Below are 22,988 nucleotides of genomic sequence, written 5' to 3' on the forward strand. Positions count from 1 at the left end.
AAGCCCAATCACGGCTTTCTTCAGTGATAATAAGTTGATTCTCCCCTCTCCCTACTCTTTTTCATGGATTTGGGTAGTTTATACCATTGTCCATGTGTTTGAGGAGTAGAACCTCCTCACTCTCGCTAAGGTGCTTGTTATTACTAAGATTTTTCTAGATTTAGTCGTCTTTATTATCTTGAGAAACCTAGGACGGTTTCTTCCACAAGGATAGGTTGGACCTATCCTCTCAAACCTCTTTTTCATGGATTCGGATAGTTCATAACCATGTGTGTTGGAATGGGTTTATTTTCTCTATACCCCCTTTGTTTCTCAATCTCTCTCTCTCTCTCTCTCTATATATATATATATATATCTCTTGTTTTAAGCTTATTTACTTTGCTTCGATTATTAAGTTGTCATCATGGTATTCACATGATTAAATTAGGATCATGCAACTGAGCCCGAACAATTATGTTTTGGTAAATATTGTTATGTGGTATGCTTTCCTTAGTTCGCATGCCATCTTAGTTGTGATTGGGCTCGTAAGATTTATTCCATGTGTGTGTTTGCATTTTATAGATTATCATATCTAGGATCTCACATCTTTTCTAACCCTTTGTTTTATGTCACACATGGCTGGAGTATCCGGTGAGTCTTTTTTTATTCCATTGCATATCATCCCCTAGACTATGGTATCTAGGATCATGCATGGATTTCTGAGCCCTTACTTATGACATGGTGAAAGGATTACTAGGTGAGCCTTGCCCTTTTCTATTGAATCTTGTGTGTGTTTGTTTGTTATTATGTCTAGCATACTGCCATGAGGCTACGTGCTTACGTGCTATATCTTTATGATTGCTCATTGTATGGAGGCATCATTACCAAAATTAGAATGATTCTAATCTCTTCGCACGCTAGTTATCTCACATTTCTATGAGTTTTCTACTTTCAAACCCTTTTCAAATTGCGAGAGATTGAACTATTCCAAAGTAGGTGATCCGATCTATACTTGCTTGCTCCACATAGTAAAGATAACACTAATAATTGGGTCATATGATCATATTGTGTTAATAATTTTCATATCAAGAACTAGTAGAGGCCAATATTTGATCGGGTGAGTGGGTGTGCTCAATTAATGACATTTCCCGCTCATACCTAAATCTCGAACCGAATCCTTTAGTTATGATGGACAGTGGCCTTTAGCACGAGTCAAAGTTTCCTAGTTTTTCCTTATAGATTAGGTGGCGACTCTATGTCTCATGTTTGATTTACATTTATCACTTTCATTTGATTAGTGAATTTTTATTGGATATGCTAAATCTAGGCCATTCACTCATATCTCACATTGCACGCCTGACCGATCCCATTCATCGTAAGAGAGACACAAGGCCGGTCGCCTGAGGAAGTGTACAACTGTCGGGACCCCTCTTTTTAGATCCCGACAGATCAAAAAGATTCTAGAAGTGGAAATCAATTAAACGTCTCCTCTTAATTGAACATAATAGAGGAAACGTATGAGGGGAACATTGTTTGTATCGAAAATGACAGCCAAATCGGAAGATGCCAACATTCAAATAAATGAATATTCATTGTAATTTAAGTATGAAGCTACCCCTAAGATGATTTTCTTTTGTTCAAAATGTTAGCAACGCTTGACCGAGGGACCTCACCGCAACAAAATTAAGAGTATAAGGGCCAAATTGTTCAAATTAAAAATAGGGTTATTTACATGAAAACCCCTAAACTATTGAAAATATCATTTTGAGCCCCTAAGCTATAAAAGCATACAAATGGACCCTCTAAACGATTGAAAAATATAACTTTCCCCCTCCAAACTATAAAAGAGTACAAAATGGAACCCCTAACAGAAGGGGTAAAGTAAAAAACGCCAATAATTTAGGTGATCCATTTTATACTTTTATAATTTAGAGGGTAAAGTGATACTTGGCAATAGGGTAGGGGGTCCATTTGTGCATTTTATAGTTTAGGGGGTCAAAGAGGAGGTTTATAATAGTTTAGGAGGTCTTCATGTAAATAATCCTTCAAACTATAAGGACCAAACCAAAATAAAATTTCATTCAAACTAGAGGGACCAATCGTGTAATTTACCTTTTCAAAGTTTCTTTCTAACGCTTTACAAAGTTACAAAGTGTTTTTGTTGTGGTTTTGAAATGGTTTCAGGGATACTTACTTGGCAACCCATTAACAACTCCAGATGATAGAAATTATGCAATCCCATTTGCTCATGGAATGGGACTTATTTCAGATGAACTCTACGAGGTGCTTTACTACTTTGAAATGAATCCCTTCCCTCTCTTTCCAAAATCCACTCAAATATCATGTATAATGTTATTCCATTACCATGACAATAAATCACAATTGTCATAAAAACTTATATGGTAAAATATGCCCCCCAGTCACGTGTGGCCACTGGCCTCACACTACAACAAATAAAAGTTTTGGGAACTTTTTATTTATTTATTTTTAATCTTCAAAAGCTAAAATTTTGTTGCAAAAAATACTTGGAGACCAATTCCTGTGGTCGCGAGAATAGTTGCTAAAATGTCATCCCAAAGAGTCAAAAAAAGAATTTTAATTGTTGCTAGTAAATGCACTTTTAAGGATAAAAAATATAATAATATACTTTTGGCATCCAAAAATATTTCATCCCTGAAATGTAATTTTGTCTCTCAAGTAGTCTCTAAAACCTTAATTTGTTGCAATGAATTGTCACAAAAACTTGTATAGCTGCCGAACTCTCCCTAATCACGTGCGACCTCATTTCGTAAAACATAAGAATAGACAAAATAGGTTGAGTGTCCAATGACAAAGATAAGGAGAGAGACCATACTTGAATCCATGACCTCCTAAAAGCAATCTTTTTCTTTTTTTTTTCTTTTATTCTTTTTTCAGTCATTGCAGAGAAGTTGTCAAGGAGAGTATTTTAATATAGATCCTAGTAATGCACGGTGTTTGCAGGATTATCAAGCTTACTCTCAGGTCAACAAACTGATATTTATGTTCTAGTCTGTTCTACAAACCTTTCCATTACCTTATTTTGTGCCTTACTTACATCCTAAGCTAATGAAAATTCATTGTTTGCCTTTGTAGTGTATTGATGGACTTAACACATATCAAATTCTGGACCCATCGTGTGGTTTTGCTTCTCCAAAAACACAAGAATTGTTTAGTGAAAGAAGATCTGTCGATGAGAAAAGCATAGAGCTTGTTGTTGATCGACCATCGCCCTGTGATTCTAGTCTTGTAAGCCTTCCTAATTCCAATAATTCGGTCCCAATAGAGATTTAGCATGGTATATCAATTAAAAAAATTAAAAAATAGTGGCAATATGCCATGGCATTAAGAAAAACCAATGGATCAAATTTTGATATTTAATTGGATTTTTATAAGCTATCTTCTATTTCATATTTAAAATTTTATAGCAATGCCAAATTATATTTAAATAGTTTGTTTTATGACTTTTAAATATTAGAAGATGAGTTATCAATTTTATTTTTTTACTTTTCTCATCTTTAGTGAATTTATAAAAATAAAAATTAAAAATTAAAAAATCTTTAAACTTTTATAGTCTAATCAACTAGAAGAACCAAAAAGTAAATAAATAAATAAATAAATTTGGAAAAAGAAAAAGGAGTAGAAACCATAGTTCTAAATCGCGGTATCGGGTAACGTAACGGTATCGATCGCGGAGTATCGGTATCGGTAGTATCGACCGGTACGTATCGGGTATCGGGCGTCGCGGCTGTGATTCAAAAATCATTAGCAATCCCTCTAAAACTCAATTTTATGCATTTTTTTGACTCTTTTAGCCTTAATTTATCACATTTTAATCAAAATTAGGATGGAAAAAGAAGAAAGAAAGGGAAAAGAAAAAAAAATTGTAGCCTGTGTAAGTTATAATAGGTAAATTTATTATTCAATAAATCTTATGATAATTAATGATGTTATTCATCAAATATTATTAAAAATATTACTAATTGTTAATTTTCAGCTACGGTTTAAAAATTGTCATAAAAAATATTACTAATTATAAATTTCAGTGACAGTTTAAAAAAATCGTAACAAAAAATACACTAATTTTTAACTTTCAGCGACAGGTTAAAAAATTCATCACAAAAAAATTACTAATGGTAAGTTTTAGCGATAATTTATAAATTTATGATAAAAAAATCATTAATTATCAATTTTTAGCAATATATATATAATTATCACAAAATATTATTTTTAGTAAAAATTTTATTAAAATTTATTTTTAATAATCCTCGGTAGAAATGTACAATTATTGGTAGTTTCCCTATAAAAAAAGAAAAAAGAAAAATTTGGTTAGTAACCATAAACGACGTCGCTCCTTCTGGCGCCTGTTTGGTTAAAAGCATTATCGATCAAATTCGAGCATAGCCCAGGTGAAGAAGGGGGGAGAGAGAGAGAGAGATGGGTTACGTTTTGAGAGTGAGGATGGCGTCATTCTTCGCCGGCGCCGCAGCGGCATCATTTGTGGGTATGTACATCCTCCACCAGGATTACCAGGTTGCTCACCACTCCATCTCTCAACAGGTTCACATACTTCTCTTCTAAATCCATCCTAATTCCCTCTTCTTCCTTTTTTCTCCTCCTTTTCCATTTATTCAGCCGTACCGGGCCGTATCGGAGCTGTATCGCTCACGTATCGGATTCAGGCCGATACGTATCGGGAATCGGCCGCTACGGAAGCGAAATTCATTCTCACCGGTATACCGGTGAGTATCCGACTCGGCACTTCAATTTTCCGGTATGAACCGGCCGGTACGGCACGTACCGGCCGATATTTAGAACCTTGGTAGAAACAGTTCGCTTTTAAAACTTTTTTTGGGTCTTCATTGAACTGTTTTTTCATTTTCATTTTTTTATATTTTAATTTTTATATTATTCTACACTAGAGGAATCGGAAAAGTAAAAATTTCGATACATATTTGAAAAAAAAATACTAAAAGATAAAAAAATTTAGAAAACAAATTATGACCTTTTCAACTAGATGCCAAACATCTCAGTAAGGGAGGCCAAATTGAAGAACTTCAAAGAAAAAAAATAACTTTTGTCCATCGCACGGATGTGAGATGCCTGCGGGTCCCAAAACTGGCCTTATGGGTGTTGTTGGAACCATAAGCCTCTCACAACTGACATTAGACAACCTAATGCACTAAACATAGTACTGTCCATCAAATATTTTTGAAGCTTAAAACATTATAGCAACTATTTGAATTAACTAGGTGCTCTAATGAGGCTACCATCGAAGTTTCTAAATTTTAGCATTGCTATTATTTATGCCAACTTGGCACAAGCTTTGGTAGATTGCCAAAGTTTTGACATTACTATTAAGAATTATATATATATGTTAGAAATTGGGCGCCTATGTGGCATGATCCATGAACCTTTTAAACCTAATTCATGTAAGTTTGAATTTGAATTCAAAACTTATTTGGATAACCACTCCTGATATCTATATCTATCATATCAACTGATATGGATATATGACATAATGAAACAACGTATGTTTTTCGCATACTGACTCTCTCCCATTAGCAAACAACAATCAAGCTTTTTTCACTGTGACTTGTGTGGGTGATACTCATATTGTGGTATCACTCCAATTATGGGTTCATTGTTCGCATTCTTGAAGCTCGTGATTTACCCACGAGATTTTTTGCTTCAGGTTCTATCACCTAAGGTATGATTTGAATTTTTTACCCGCTGCGTTATACTTTGATTTACATTGGTATCAGAGCCTTGTATGGATATTTTTGTGCTTATTTTTAAAAATGTGTATAATTTTATATAAATATATACACGTTATATGCATGAAAATTAACTAAGGAGGAAGATGAAGTGCAGGGTTTCTGCACTTCCACTCTCATTAGATTTAGAGTATAATACACCTCATTTTTATGTTCATTAAATGTCATTTTTAAGACCATAAATGTTTTTATTTTGGAAAATGGAGTCCGGTAGTACCAAAATTGGATCAGAAAACACCTTAGAAGGCGGCGTGTGAGCCATGCGCCATCTGACGACGACAGCGCCGCCATGTGCGTGCCACGCACTTCCACGCGCCATCACGCGCGCATCAGCCGCGATGTCCACGCGCGCGCCGTGCATTGAGCCGCCCTCTAAGCCGCGCACTGAGCCGCCTCGTTTTTCTCTGCCGCCTTGGCTGGCTTGGCTGCTGATGTTAAGGCACTATTTGTTTTTTTTTTTTAATCCAGAATTGGTTTAAATGGTCATAAATAATTCGTTATAGGTTTGTTTTTTGCGTGGTTGGTACTGTTAGACTCAGAATTAAATTTTCTATCTTTTGTAAAATTTTAAAATTTTTATGAAAATAAAAAATATTTTTCTTGAGATAATAATTGATTATTTCTGCTTTAAAATGCTTCTGGTGTTGCATGACTAATTTTCTGGGGTTGAAATTTTTATTGTAGACTACTGTAAATGTTTACTATCTATTGGTATAAATGTTTCAGTTTACCAGATTCTGTAATATTTATTTTTTTTTTTTATGTGTGTTTATTAGTTATTTAAAATTTCATAAAATTTCAGAAAAATTTTAGAAAATTTTAGAATGATGTACATTCTATTATGGCATAATCTGAATATTAAATACAGTATATTATATATATATATTTTTGGTTTGTAATATGTTGTGATTAGAGAAGCATAATTAGTTTATTTATTTATTTATTTATTTGAATTCCATTATTAAATGCATATAGCATGAGTTATTTGTAAATTTACATTAAGATGCTATTGTATGGAATTTATCATGCTTTGTATATGCCATAAGTAGTGGGAGATTAATTAATTTTTTTTTTTTGTGCATAGAATTAAATTAAATTTTGATAATTGTCACTAGAGGCGCAAGAGATGATTATGAGCATAGAAAATTTTCGATCTTGAGACATGTGTAATATTATCATTATTTAATTTAATTTAGTTTTTTTTATGTTGCAAAATAATTTTTGTGTTGTTATCATTAATATCCCTTGCGCATTTGTTTACTCTATATGTAGAAATGGCTGCTAAGACAGTTGTGGTAGACTTAACTAAGGGAGAGAAATTGGATGGCGACAATTATGACATATGGTGCGTAAGATCCAATACCTCCTCAATGAGCAAGAATTGTTGACCACACTTGAACAATTGATGGTTGAGCTATAACAGGGCAATACAGCTCAACATCGTCGTGATCTTGAAGTCTTTCAGACTTGGCGTAACAAAGATCGGTGTGCGTGCTTTACTATGTTGAGCAACATGCACAACGACTTAATTAGTGAGTTTGAGCATTGGCCGACTGCATTTGAGATGTGGAAAGCTCTCAAGCAAAAGTTTGGTATTACCTCTTTGGCAAAGCTACGTGGACTGACAAAAAGTTTGACTCCTATCAAAAAAGGGCGCATCACTTGATGAAGCAGCATTTGAGAGTCATGTCAGCTATGGTACGTGAACTTGCGGCTGCTGGGCACAATTTGACTCAAGAACAACAAGTACAAGTTGTGATTTGCTCTCTGCCAAATTCTTGGGAACAGATGAAGTAGAAAATGATGCATAATGAGAGTGTGAAAACATTTGAAGACATATCGCGTCATTTGGAGCTACAGGCTGAGCACCTTGAGGCGGCTAAGTCTGATGGTTCTGCTATGGTGGTTGAGTCGAGCTCACGTAGGACTTCTCAGTTCAAACGTAGAAAAGCAAAAGGTGCCCCTAAGAAGTAAGCAGCAGCTGCGCTAAAGCCCAATGGCACTAGAAATTTCATGCGTAGGGGCAAGAGAGGTGGCAAGAAGGTAAAGGCTAAATTGACATGCTTTAATTGTAACAAAGAAGGACACTTCGCTCGGGATTACCCTGAGTAGAAGAAGGTACTCCCTTACTTAATTTCTCGCATTCAATGCTTTGTTTCTAGTCAAGCATTAATTGCTTATTCTCCTCATTTTTAGGTTGTAGACTCCAGAGCAACAGACCACATCGCGAGGGACAAAGTAGGGTTCGTTGAGTATCGCCGAGTACCTGCTGGGAGCAGAAAAGTTCACATGGGGAACGAGTCCAGTGTGGAGGTGCTTGGCATTGGCACATACAAGCTAGAAATGCGACAAGGGCGCACCTTGTATCTTCATGATGTTCTTTATGCTCCAGATATTCGGCGAAACTTAGTTTCAGTTATTAGCATGATGAGCCTTGGTTTTAGCTTTTTTTTTTTAGAATAATGGTGTTAGCATTTATTTGGGAACAATTTTTTTTATGGTTTTGGTTATCTTTCAGATGGTTTTTTAGTTTTGGATGTGGATGATTCTAGTTTTAATAAAAATGCCAATGGCTCTGTTTCTAATATTGCAACTTTTTGTGATAATGATTCTATGAGATGGCATGTTAGATTAGGCCACATAGGGCAAGACATGATGACTAGATTGGCTAGAGAAGATCTTTTAGGCCCACTAGCTAGAGTCACTTTGCCTACTTGTGAGCACTGTCTTGTTGGAAAGGCAACAAGGAAACCATTTGGGAAAGCCATAAGGGCATCTATCCCATTACAACTTATTCATTCTGATATATGTGGACCAATGAATGTGAGGGCAAGACATGGAGCACCTTATTTCATTACATTTATAGATGATTGCAAGCATTTTGGTCATGTCTATTTGATTTCTCACAAGTCAAAAGCATTGGATTGCTTTAGACGGTATGTTAATGAGGTTGAGAATCAATTAGACAAGAGCATTAAGGCTCTAAGGATTGACCGGGGACGTGAGTATCTATCTGAGCAATTTAAAGTGCTCTGTGAGGAAAAAGGAGTTATCAAGCAATTGAAAATTCCTAGGACTCCGCAGCAAAATGGTGTAGCGGAGAGAAGGAATCGCACATTGCTTGACATGGTTAGATCAATGATGGCGCAAGCTAATCTTCTCATTTCTTATTGAGGAGATGTTTTGTTGACTGCTGCCTACGTCCTTAATCGTGTGTCCTCCAAATCAGTTCCTTCCACCCCATATGAGATCTGGACTGGCAAAAAGCTTGATTTGGGCACTTTGCGGCCTTGGGGTTCGGTAGCTTACATACACAACGCTTCTCATAAGTTTGGGAAGTTGAGCCCTAGAGGAAGGAAGTGTATCTTCATTCGCTATAGTGAGCATTCTAAGGGCTATGTATTTATTGGGAAGCATCCGGATGGAAGTGTGACTGAAATTGAGTCACGAGATGTGGATTTCCTAGAGGGGCATTTTCCTAGCAGAGGTGAGGTGACTAGAGATGTAGAACTCTATAAGATGGAGGATCTACTTGAAGGCGCACCTAGTAGCCTAGTAGAGAATGAGGAGATAATCCCTCAAGCTCCTAGGGACAATGGGAGCGATCTACCTGTCCATGGATTAGATCCAATGGATGAGGATTCTCAGGATTCTCAACTATATAGAAGCAAACGTGGAGCTATACCCCGTCGTCGCTTCGAGATTGAAGGGGAAGCATTCATGATTGCTCCAAGTGATGAGATGGAGCCTAAGAATCTCAAAGAGGCTCTCTTATCCCCTGCTAGTAAAGAATGAAGTACTGCAATTGATGAAGAAATAGAGTCTATGAAGAAAAATCATGTCTGGGACTTGGTTGATTTGCCACCAAGGCGCAACACTATTGGGAACAAATGGGTTCTCAAAATCAAGCGCAAAGCGGATTGTTCCATAGAAAGGTATAAGGCTCGTCTTGTGGCGAAAGGTTACACCCAACAAGAGGGTGTGGACTATGAGGAAACGTTTTCACCAGTTGTAAGGTTTGCCTTTATTCACCTAATTTTAGCCATAGTAGCTCAGTTGGACTTAGAGCTATATCAAATGGACGTTAGGATTGCATTTCTCAATGGAGAATTGGATAAAGAGATCTATATGGATCAACCATAAGGCTTTGTGGTAGTAGGTCAGGAGCACAAAGTTTGCAAGCTTTAACGATCTATTTATGGCTTTAAGCAATCATCCAGACAGTGGAAACTGAGATTTCATCGAGCCATTATTTCTAATGGGTTTACGATGATCGATGAAGATCACTGTGTGTACATTAAGCAGTCCAAGGACACTTTTTTGATATTGTCATTATATGTAGATGACATATTATTGGCTGGAAATGACAAGGAGATGATTGCCGCCACTAAAAGGTGGTTGTTCTCAACATTTGAGATGAAAGACATGGGTGAAGCGAGCTATGTGCTCGCTGTTAAGATCCTTAGGGATCGCTCTAGTAGACTTCTTGGTTTGTCTCAAGTGACTTACATTAAAACTATCCTAGAGCGATTCCAGATATAGAGCTACAAACCCATTGACACTCTTGTTGCGAAAGGCGAGAGCCTAAGCCTTGATGTGGGTCCTAAGACTCTAGAAGAAAATGAAAAGATGGCCTATATTCCCTATGCAAATGTTGTTGGAAGCTTGATGTATGCTATGATGTGTACACACTTTGACATTTGTTATGCAGTCGGATTGGTGAGTTGTTACCCATCCAACCTAGGACCAGCTCATTGGAAAGCAGTTAAGAGGATATTACGATATCTTAGAGGGACTGCAGATTACACACTTTGCTACCAAAGTTCAGATCTACATCTAGTTGGCTATTGTGATGTGGACTGGGGAGGAGACTTAAATGAGCGTAAGTCTACTTCAGGATATGCTTTCATGCTTAGCGATGGTGCTATTTCTTGGAGCAGTAAGAAGCAATCTCGTATCGCCTTATCGACTATGGAGGCTGAGTTTGTGGCTTGTTCATCTACCGTTCAGGAAGCCGTTTGGTTGAGGAGATTCCTTCAGCATTTGGATGTTGTCACACACACTTCAGACCCTGTGACTATCCATTGTGACAGTATGGCTGCACTCGCTTACGCTAAGGATCCTAAATACTATGGCAGAATGAAACACATTGATGTGAGGTTCAACTTTATCAGAGACATTGTGGCACAGAAAGAAGTGATCCTCGAGCACATCCCTATGAATTGCATGGTTGCGAACCCTTTGACTAAGCCCATTGCTAGAGATACTTATCTTAGTCATGTTAGGGCTTTAGGACTACGTAGGTGGTGATATATTTATGTATATTCAGTTGAACTCATATTTTTTGGGATATTTATGCCATTAGTATTCATATTTGTTTCTATTACACATTTATGTTTCCTACTTTTTGCAATGGTTTGTGAATTAGCATACACAGAATGAATAAATTGATGTTAGCAAGCAAGATTGGCTCACTCACACGAGCAATCGCCCTTAGCGCTAGGTAGCGAGCAAGGATGAGACTAGTGGCTTACTGTATTTGGAGCAAATAGAGAAGCTAAAATTATCCACTAGCTATGTCGCCTTGGTTGGAGCCAAGATTAGGTCTTGTTAGAGACTGACCATGGATATGAGAGTACCCACTTTTCCATGATGTGCCTGTTATGGATAGCCAGATGCGAGATCTCATTTGATGCTTGAGAGGCGAGCAAATAGAGATTTCGAGTTAGACGCTAGGAAGCGACTTGTGCGCTTAAGAGCAACTAGACTAAGATTTGTATGGTGTGTGAGTTTAACATCACTCTTTGGAAGAGTTACTCCACTATAACATGCATCCGTACTGTATGTGCTTATCAACCCGTTAGCAAGGTGAAAGAATGGATCTCTGCTTCTTTACCGTATGAGTCCTAAAAGTCATTGTTCCCTAAATGACTTCACTTTGTGTCTTTTGTGACCTTTGACTATGTCATAAGATGAGGAGTTGATGTTCAGCTACTTTGGGATGTTGCCTGCGGTCATGTATGATTCGACTTTAAGGGACATTTCTGGGAAAATGATAAATGATATGAGGGTGAAGGGAAGATCATCTAGTTCTACATCTCTGCTCTATATTCAGTGTCGACCACTTACATCGCTCTCTATGGGATGCTGATTGGGTGTGAATATAATGTGGGACCTAGGAGAGTCAAACATGCTCTTTGAGAGATTAGAGATGTTTTTGGACCGATGTAGCTAGATGGGTCTGGGTACATGAGACACTATTTCTGTTCATTTTGGGTTAATGTCTTTATGCTGACTCATATTGAGTTTCTAGTATAGAGCTCCCACATGCAGGTGTTCTCAGCGATCGCACGGTGCATTGGCTAGTATGAGATTGTTCATTTTTGGGGAGATAGAGATAGAGATGTGGTAGTGTCATGCCAACTCATGTGCGAGTGAGAGATGTTAGAAATTGGGCGCCCATGTGGCATGACCCATGAACCTTTTGAACCTTATCCATGTAAGTTTGAATTTGAATTCAAAACTTATTTGGATAACCACTCATGATATCTATATCTATCATATCAACTGATATGGATAGATGATATATTTATCCTATATATCTGACATGATATATGGGATATGACATAATGAAACAATGTATGTTTTTCCCATACTGACTCTCTCCCATTAGCAAACAACAATCAAGCTTTTTGCACTTTGACTTGTGTGGGTGATACTCATATTGTGGTATCACTCCACTTCTGGGTTTGTTGTTCGCATTCTTGAAGCACGTGATTTACCCACGAGATTCTTCGCTTCAGGTTCTATCACCTAAGGTATGATCTGAATTTTTTACCCGCTGCATTATACTTTGATTTACAATATATATATATATATATTATAGAGATACAACATTAGTTGGATAGCTCTGCAAAAAATGATAAAGTATTCCACAAATAGATGACGACCAAGACGGGTGAAAACCCTAATGGAAAACCTTTAACTGCGCTATTCAATTGGAGCACGGTTCCTAAACTTTGATATTTTTGTATTGTCACATAGCTAAAATATGACAATGAGATTTAGTACTGTTGATGCTTTAATATATCATTTGAAATTGCATTTTATCCCAATGATCCCATAAGTATGGTTTGAGAAAGAGATTATGTCTTATGACTATTTCACTTGTCTTCCTTGATTGTAGATTCATGCATATAAACTTTCCCATTTGTGGCTTAATGATGATAGAGTCCGAGAAGCGCTTCATATCCGAAAGGTACATCTTTCATTATTTGTTTAGAATAAGAAGTTTAAATAGTTGTATTGAGAGAAAAATTAGTATCGAGAAGATCAAGTGAAATGTCTCAAAATTAAGAGATGGGTTGTGAAATTTTTTTAAATCATTAACCGTGAAAAAAATGTGTTTTATAGTAGCATAACTTGTCGTATCAATATTGTGAACCAATGGTATCAGGTACAAATTGCTACATATTGTGAATTGGCCAATGTACATGAATTTTTTTCCCCCCCTTTTCATTGATTTGTTGAAATGTATCAAGGGAAAACAATTATGTTTCTATTGATATTTAAAACTATTTATAAGAAAAATATCATGAAAATGAATTGTATTTCTTAAAATAGGGAAGCATAGAGGAATGGAAAAGATGCGCCTCTGGATTGCCTTACACTCAATCAATTTGGGACAGTTTCCAATATCATGTGAACCTCAGCACTAAAGGTTACAAGTTTCTCATATACAGGTGAGATCATTATGTTTCTTGCGTTAAAACAAAGAAATTAAGTGCAATAAATAATGGTGTTTCTAGTTACACAATATTTCACCTCATTGTGCCTATTTAAAAATAACGCTGCTAATAGCACTCATCTATTTTTTTGGGACCCCTATCTTCTTTCAATACCACCATAATTTTTATTTTATTTTATTTTATTTTATTGATTTTGAACATCAAGCTTAATCTCAATTCTATCATCATCCCTAACATATGAAATTTTAATCCTAGCCCCCTGTCTCCACCTTTACTTCAAGTAGCCCATCCCCCATACCTCTACCACCCTAAAGCTCGCCCTCACCCACCCCCACCAACCCTACTTCGAACACCAACCTTAATCTCAATTCTACCTTCATTCCTAACATATGAAATTGTAACCCTAGCCCCTACCTCTACCTTACCTCAAGTAACCCATCCCTCACCTTGTTGCTACCTTTCAGCCAATCTTTACCTACTACATTAGCTTCCAACCCCGTTTACACCCTCCTATGCCTTTCCCTAGCCCCTCTTTTTTCTTCTTTGGCATGTCAACCCCTACTTATCCTCCCTGGATACCTCTCATTTTTCGTTTTCTTAAGCTTCTCCTCCTCTCCCTGTTTCTCTTTATTAAATGCACTCTTATACAATTCCTCTTTCTCTATCAAATGGGTTGCACAGGGAAGTGAAAGGATGAGGTAGAGGTTGAAGAGGGTAAGGATAGGCTAGAAAGGGGTGATAAATAGTAAAGAAGGACTAAAGAATGTAATTCCCTGGGAGAACACCTCCCAATCCTGTTCACTTGGGCATTCCCGCCATACAACACACACCATACCAATAGAGACAAAAATAATGAAATAACATTTATTACATTTTGTTCCCTTTTAATCTATCCCTTAAGATTTACAATATTGTCTCATTACATCCACAAACAAAAGAAAATGGTTCAAAAGTAAGAAAATATATAACAAGACAAGTCGCAAGTCGACTTCTTTAAAAAATGTGTTCTTTGTTACACTAGCATAAAAGTGACATCCAATTACAATACAACCTTAGTCTTGAACACAAAAAAGATTTCAACAAAAGGTTTAACACTCCAAAACGGTTTCTTCTTCTCAAGAAATCAGTTAGGAGATGCTTAGTTTTCATTTTCTGAAATTGGTTAGCTTTATGGTGAGCAAAGCTCAGTAGGTAATGAATTGAACAAATTATATAATTAATTGAAAGACATGCAATGCAAACATTTGAAATATAGAAATGAAGATGTATATGAGTGTCTATGTATGTGAGTGAAAACATGCAATGCATGAAATTTTCTTAATCTTTCCACGTTATCCACGGGTGGTAAATATACTATGTCATCGCAAGTATGAACCAAAAATCAAAGCATACATATATAAATATAGTTTTGTATACTGAAAAAAGTCTCACATTTGCCGGCTCCAGAAACGGCAGGGTGATGGGCACCCAAAAGCATTTTTCCTTCCACATTTGCTGGCTCTAGAAACGGCGGGCTTGTGGGCACCCAAAAACCATGTTTTTCCACATTTGCCAGCTCTAGAAATGGCGGACTCATGGACATCCAAAATGATTTTCCCACGTTCATCTGGTGATATGCGCATACAGAGCAATTGGGCACCTTGACTCCCCGCACGGGTACCAATTACATTATTGTAGACCGCCTGAACTCCGCCCCGCGCTCGAATCATTGTTCTTAGCTACTACAGTTCAGACTCCTATCACGGTTCTGAATCTAATCTCACAAAGTGCAATGTAAGATTGATAAATCACCAAAGAATCCAAATTTGGCAAATCATTTTGGAAAATCTATTTTAATCAAAAAGCGCCAAACATGGACTGCTTTGCCAGATTTTAGAGTCGCCACCTAAATATTTTGTTTTGGGAAAATTTAGGAAACCCTGACTCGTGCCTAAGGCCATGTGTCCGTCATCACCAAAGTTGCCTCGGCTCGGGAACTTGGGTACAAGAGGGGAATGTCCTGAAATGAGCACCCCCGCTCGCCCGATCAAAGATCGGCCTCTACTAACATGATATGTTATTTTTGAAAACATATGCATTCTTATTCCGGTTATTAATCTAACTTACTACGTGATGCGCACGGCACACAAGTATAGACTAAATCGTTCAAATTGGAACAAAACATCTCATGTTTGTTTGTTTGAAATGGTTTGAGGGTGCTACTCGCAAGTAGGCTAAGATGCGGATTTGCCACCCTCAAGTGGGCTTAAGAAAACATGATTTTGCCACTTCAAGTAGGCTTAAAACTCGCATTTCGATGAATTGTTCCAATTTAAGCAATCCAACCTTCAGCCACAGGCATTCATGCAGTTATAGCAATTAAGCAAATAGCCTCATGGCAAGCATGCTATCATGGAAACACTCACACATATGAAAGTATGCTAGAACATAAACACTCACAGTGTACTCCGAGCCAAAAAAGAAGCTAGTTAGTAATCAATGCATGATCCTAGCTATGTTAACAATGCCTAATGCAACACATGCAAAAAATGCAGCTAAAATAGGCTCGGCTATTCTAAGATGTCATGTTAATGCAATTTAGATAACATGTATTCAAATTGGTATTGAAATAAAATGTAGTTTGTATGATGCCCCGAGCCTGGTGCATGCAAGATGAATGAATGAATACAAACATGCTAGCATAAGGATGTTAATTGAAACATGCCCTAAAACTGACCATCGAATGCTGATAAGTAAAAGGGAGAAAGAAATGGGGGTTGGAAGACATGCATCACACACACGCACCCTTATTATAACATTTGCCCTCTCGACAGAGGGTTCGAATAATAAGCTAACTAGCTAATCTAAGCTAATTATTACAAAACGAAACTAATTAACTAACAAGTTAACTAATTACAACACAAATGAGAAGCTAAATGCATTAACTACTTAAGTACAGAACCAAATAGCTAACTAGCTAAGCAAAGCAATTAAGTAAAGCAGTAAGAAGTGGTCCTCAGGATGAGAAATGCATGCATGCTCGGTCGCCTCGTTCGAAAATCCATTACGATGCCCCAACTTGCCTCTGTTTGCATTTGATCTTAGAACACTGCACAAACCTCCAGATAGCTTCTACTCCAACATGGAGACTTCCAGGAAGGCTACCGACCACTTATTGGTGGTGTAGACCACCTGTAGACCACTTACATTTGCTGCAGACCAGAAAAAGTGGTCGGCCAGCCACTTTTACTGGTCTGCCGACCAGAAAATTCTGCACAACTCTAGTTTCCTGCAACAGAGAACAAGAAGGGGTACAACAGTGTATTTGCAAGGTATGTGTGCACAACCACCCTCCCTATCATTTTATGAGCTCAAGGGAGTGCGGTACTCGACTCTCGCGCCACCAACCGAGCATCGCAATGCACGATGGCCGAAAAGCCAACTTTGCTCATTTCAATATAAATAAATGCACAAATAACACATAAGAGCTTCCGCCTTTATCATGCATGATCAAGAGGGTCGGCGACCGAGAAATAAAGCACGTTTCATCACTTCAAGTATGAAACGTCCCTTGTTTCTCGTGTTTGGATTAACACCCTATCCAAACACAATGCAATGCAACATGATCAACTTAACAATGCTAATGGCATGCAAACAAAATGCAATGCATGCATATGCAAACAACATGCAATGTAACAACATGCAAACAACATGCAATGTAACAACATGCAAACAACATGCAAACACAATGCAATACACCAACATGCAAGCAACATGCTATTCTACCAATGCTAGGCCCAAGATTCTATCATGCAAACAATGCGTGCATGGCAAGTTTAGAAGCTTAAGGCATCAAAACTAGGAAATAGCATCTCACAAAAGGCATGCAAAACAATGCTCAATGGACTTAAACTGAATATGGACAGACCTAAATCATGCCAAAACAGTGGCCAAAATACTGAAAAGATGGCATGAAAAGCAAGAGAATGCATGCTCATGCATTGGCCAATCAACTAAGCATAAGAGCACAACTCTTGGAAACACTCAAAGAGTGAGAAGTGAGAACATGGCAATGCTACATGCTCTGAAATATCATGAGAAATGATGCCAAATCAGGCACATGTCGCAAATGAAGCATGCTAGAGGCATGAAAACACAAGGCTAGTCAAGCCCATTGCACTACAGCTATGCAATACATGAACCATATGGCCAAGACAACCCAACGCAGTCCTAGAGCATGTCAAAATGAGGCTAAAACATGCATGGAGTGTAGCCAAAACAAGCTAGCATGAAGGGCATGAAGCATGGAGTATGCAAGGCCAACAAGGAGGATTACACTACACCTACCAAAACCAAGCATGAGATGACTTCACCAACAAAAATCAGAGTTGTATCATGAAAAACAAGACCAAAAACACACTGATAGGGCAGCCCAAAAGCTTAGGCAAGATGGCATACACAATGGCTCATACTTAAGGCATAAAGCACAAACCCTCCAAAGCATTGAAAGAGTGACACATGTGAGTGTATGGCCACACTACATGCACTGAAATCATGTACCAAATGATGCTAAATCATGCGAATAGCCCAAGCAATGCATGCTAGTGACTTGGAAACTGAAGGCTAGTGAGCAAAAATGCACTATGGCTATACAAAGCAAAGCATGCATGACCCAAAACACTTAAATCAGACCTAGAGCATGTTGGAGTGGAGCCAAAAACATGCTAGAATGATGGTCCAAAACATGATGCATGTTAGGCTAGTGAGTGGAATTGCACTACAAGTGCAAGGAGCATGCAAGAGGATATCAAAACAACCCAAAACAGAGTTAAGGCATTCTAAAATAACACCAAAAACTTGCTGAGATAGGGCCAAAACATGCTAGAAAGATGAGCTATCAACACAAGCATATAAGGCTAGTATGCAAAATTTACACTACAAGTGTATAAAGCATGCAAAGGGTGACTCAACCAAGCTAAAAAAGAGGTATTTGATGTCAAAATAACACCAAAAACAAGTTGAGAACAAGCCAACACATGCTAGAAAACCATGCTCAAACATGAGGCCAACAAGGCAAGCAACCAAGATACAAGGAGAGGGGATGACCCCCTCCTATTTGGGACCTCAAAACACACTTTCCACCACTGAAAGAGAAGGCCAAAAAGAGGTGGTCCCAATAGCTTAAAAGGATAGCACAAAACAAAGCCAAACAAGGCATAAGAGGGGTAGACCACCCCCAACACCAAAGAAGCCTTAAACAAACATTTCAAGCACTTGAAAATGAAGCTTTTTGCAGTAGAAATTTAAGCCTAAAACATCATGCAAATAGGGCCAAAGACTTAACCAAAAACAAAGCTTTAAGGGATTAAAGTCTCACCTTTGAAGAAACACTTCAAAGCAGCAACTCCAACAGCCTTTTTGGACCAAAAGTGATCCAAAAACACCGAAACCAACTTCAAGGTGCCTCAACTTCAAAGCAAAGGTGTTTGAGTAGGTGTTTATGTGCAAAAATGTGAAGAAACTACACTTTTAAGCACAAATATGAAGAGAAATGACGAAGTATAGAGATAGATGATATGTATATGCCCTATGCAAATTTTGAACCTGAGACAAGAGGGAGGTGGCTCCCTTTTATAGAAAAACATGCATCAAGCTTTTGAGCAAGCTTGAAGCTTGAACCAATCCCTCCGTACACGTGTATGAAGGATGCTTTCTGTGCCCAATAGCTGACATAGCTGGCATGGAAAATATCTGCAGAAAGTGCAGGAAAGTTGCCGACCAGTTGAAGTGGCCGGCCAGCTACTTGTATTGGTCGGCCGACCAGTGAAAGTGGTCTGCAAGGAGACCAACTGGTCGGCAAGGGGGAGATGTGGTCTGCACAAAGAAAGCAAGGTGGTTGCATGGTTGCCGACCACTTTTGGTGGTCCAAAGACCACCAAGACCAGCTGGCGGACCAGAAAACTGGTTGGCAGGGAAGAAAAGTGGTCTTCAGGGGAAGAAACTGGTCTACACCCCTTATTCCACCCTCCAAGCAAAGAAAACAAGGTTTGTGCAAAAAACAAACAAAAAAGGATGAAAGACAAAAGCCCGCGGGACAAGGCACGCTGCCGAAAGTCTCGAAAACTAGTCTACGAGCACAAAAAGGTGGTCTACGAGGGAAAGGTGGTCTACGGCCACAAAAAAGTGGTCTGAAGACCTCTGTTTCCCTCTTGGCAAAGGCAACAAGGCATGGTTCGAAAATCAGGCCAAAAGGAGAACGTTAAGCGGTCCCGAGACAAGGCGCTCGGCCGATGGCACTGGAAACTAGAAACTAGCCTACAGGAGAGAAAAGTGGTCTACAGACCTCTCTCTCCTTCCAGGAAAGGTCAATAAGGCATGGTCCACAAACTGAGCCAAAACACAAAGAGTTCAGAGGCCTCGAGGCAAAGGACTCAGTCAAAAACTCCGGAAACTTGAAACGAGCACAAACATGTGCGATCACCGTGTGCTCAAATGATGACGTCTGAATCTTAAGGTCGGTCAAAAATGGGGTGTCTACAATTACACAATTCAAAAACCAACCCGACTCACTACCCGGACTCATAGACTATTTACCCTCTACCGCTTTTCAATAATCACTTCATCACAGTGTCAAAAGAGAAATTTCGAATGCATATGATGCATGAATTTATAAATCTTCAATTTTCCCTACAATGATTTCAATTCATAACAATTCACTACTTTACACATCAATAATAGAGGATACCTCATTAACAACCTTTACCAACTCAAGGTGTATATAGAGAAAAGTTCAAAGCTTACATTTTAACCTTAAAGTTAAGTAAATACATTCAATTTCATGTTTTTGAAACCAATTGAGCAAAACCCCTCTTTATTGAACAAATCTCAAAACTAGGGTTTATGGAAAATTTGGGGTTTTCTCTCCTTTATGAATTAAGGACTACTTTTCCTTATCAACATCGAAAATCATCAATAAAAGACATAATTCCATCCAAAATGAATGAGTTATTGACCACATCCTTCCAAATCATTTATTAACCAACACACTCCATATACATATACATATACATATACATATACATATACATATACATATACATATACATATAAGAATGAATATCTAATGAAATTACCACATGTGGGTATCAAATTAAAGATATAACAAGTTAAAGACACCTCTACCTCAAGATTGGAAGTTGAGGATGAGAACCCACTTGAAACTTTGCAAAATTACGAAATAATCAGTAGAACTCTTGATCCAAGCTTGCCTTTCAACCTCCATGAAGGATCTAGGGTGGATCTAAGGTAAGTGAAGAGATGAAGAAAGAATAAAGATTTTGGCCAAAAAGTGACTTTAAAGTGCCTAATATCGACCAGACCGCTCAAGCGGTCGTAGCTTGGCTCGAGCAGTGAAAAGAAGCTCCCAGAATCTCTGAAATTCGCGTAAATCACTCGAGCGGTGCAAAGTTCGTTCGAGCAGACTTACTTCTACCACAAATACTCAAATTTCAAACAAACATACCTCTCTTATTCAAACTCCATTTCAAGTCATTCTTGTGTCCAAATCGAAGCCCCGAAAACAAGCTTTCCAATGGTATTAGCCGCACATTCAAATTCAAAGTGTGGAAAGAGAAAAGGGCAAAACAGTGAAGACTACTCATGGGACAATTATTTGAATCAATGTTTTTGGTCCAATCTTACTTTACCATTGTGATATCACCCCAATCAATACTCTAACATCAGCCAAAGAGGCTCCAAGTACAATAATAAGAGTGTCAAAGTAATCCCATGAGTTTAAGAAGTACAAAGTGTTGTAAAGAGGGTGAGGTTGGGGCTAGGGGTAAGCAAGAGCCATCATAGCTGAGACCATAGATGATTCTATGCCATCCTCATTCCCTTCCTTTCTAGCTTTGCTTTCCTGATGTGGATTCAAAACCAAGATTGACCCAGGAAGGCAATACATGCTTTTGGCACATTCACTATCTCACTTTCAGTAAGACAGAGAGAGTGTGGGGATAGGAAGGGGTTAATGGTGGTAGGGAGCAGTGAGAGAGGGTTAGTAAGGGCTAGGAGTGGCAGCCAAAGATGGTGGCAGTGGGTGGTGTAGAGTTAGGGTTAGGGTTTGAAAGGTTAGAAATGGAAATAATATTGTAATAAAAAATTAGGGATAAGTTTAGGTCCAATATTAACCTCACTCCATCTCTCTACATCCATTCTCTTCTTCACTCTCTCTTTACTCTCCGTCCTCTCTCATACTTCATATGTAGGAGAAGATGAACCTAGATCTCTCAGTTGAGGGTTTTGTAGGCAACATCAATGACGATAACTAGGATTTTAGGTGGTGGAGGTTGTGAGGAGAGCAAGGAAGGGACTGGGGATGTCACGTAGATTGTAAGGGAATGAAGAGGTAGGGTAGTGGAGATGAAAGATATTGCAAATAGGAAGATGGGGAGGGCGGAAGAGAGGAATGGTATCGGATTGTTGGTGCGAAAGACTAAAAATGAGGTGGACAAGTGTGGCAAGGAAGGAAGGAAGAAGAAGAAGAGGCAAGTGTTGCTAGGGATGCAGATGGTGATAAGGTGCGGAAGAGCGGGTGGCAAGTGGGAAAGGGTAGTGAGGTGTAGAGAAGACATTATCGAGAATGGGATGACAAAGGGAGAGGGTTTAGCAATGATGCAATATTTGTATAATTTTCAGGTTTCAATTTTTAAATGGTAATTTACTTAGAGATAAAATGGTAATAAACAAAATTTATAAAATGGTGAGGGTAAAGAGACTGATTTGTGGGGACAAATAAAGGCTCTCATAAATAAAATCCATAAAGAAGAAAAAAAGGATTTGGCTTCTACATGGAGAGAAGTTTAATTCTGTCCAATTGGCAATCAGTCTTGTCACATATTTCATTTTAATTATCTAACTTTTTATTTTTATAAGTCTTTTGAGTATTGATCATCTACACACACTCAAAAAAAAAAAAAAGTAATAAATTGTTGTTACATGATTTCATTATATTTTCTTGAAACACAATTAAAGAACTAAGATTCATGGTGAAAAGAACCTACCTTTATTTTTTGAAGTTAAATCTCATGAAATTATATATAATAATCATTATTAGATCAATTTAATTTAATTTAATTTTTTTTTTTTTGGAGAGTCAATATGCAAAAAATTTACATAATAAACTGTTTAGATCATTAAAGTCAGACTTAACCAGACATAACCGAATTTTTCTTTAATGGTAGAGAATTGGTTCCTACACACAACAACAACAAATTAATAATAATAATAATAATAAAGAAGTTGTTGGTGTAATGATGGCTGAAACAGTGGTGATCACGATATGGTAGTTCCATTCTTGGGAACGAGAGCATGGATTAGAGCTCTCAACTATTCCATTGTTGATGACTGGCGTTCATGGTGGGTCCAAGGTCAAGTTGCCGGGTGGGTTCACCTCAATTTTTCATATTCATTTTTCTTTGAAGAAAGC

General features: G+C 37.9%; 1 protein-coding gene across 3 annotated transcripts in view; it reads left to right on the forward strand.

Annotated features, from left to right (window-relative positions):
- The window catches only part of LOC145789250 (serine carboxypeptidase-like 7), a 41,785-nt gene that overhangs the window by 16,727 nt on the left and 2,070 nt on the right, over positions 1 to 22,988 (forward strand). For 2 of the 3 annotated variants that reach the window (XM_082912398.1, XM_082912399.1), the window contains exons 7-12: positions 2,164 to 2,262; positions 2,896 to 2,982; positions 3,094 to 3,246; positions 12,961 to 13,032; positions 13,398 to 13,516; positions 22,829 to 22,942. In XM_082912398.1, coding sequence (XP_082768524.1) covers positions 2,164 to 2,262; positions 2,896 to 2,982; positions 3,094 to 3,246; positions 12,961 to 13,032; positions 13,398 to 13,516; positions 22,829 to 22,942 — 644 coding nt within the window. The remainder of the gene's footprint in view (positions 1 to 2,163; positions 2,263 to 2,895; positions 2,983 to 3,093; positions 3,247 to 12,960; positions 13,033 to 13,397; positions 13,517 to 22,828; positions 22,943 to 22,988) is intronic. The other variant, XM_082912400.1, reaches the window with a different exon arrangement.

This window comes from Camellia sinensis, unplaced genomic scaffold (genome assembly GCF_055761805.1).
Source record: "Camellia sinensis isolate YWXY unplaced genomic scaffold, ASM5576180v1 Unanchor3, whole genome shotgun sequence".
Classification (NCBI taxonomy): Eukaryota; Viridiplantae; Streptophyta; class Magnoliopsida; order Ericales; family Theaceae; genus Camellia; species Camellia sinensis.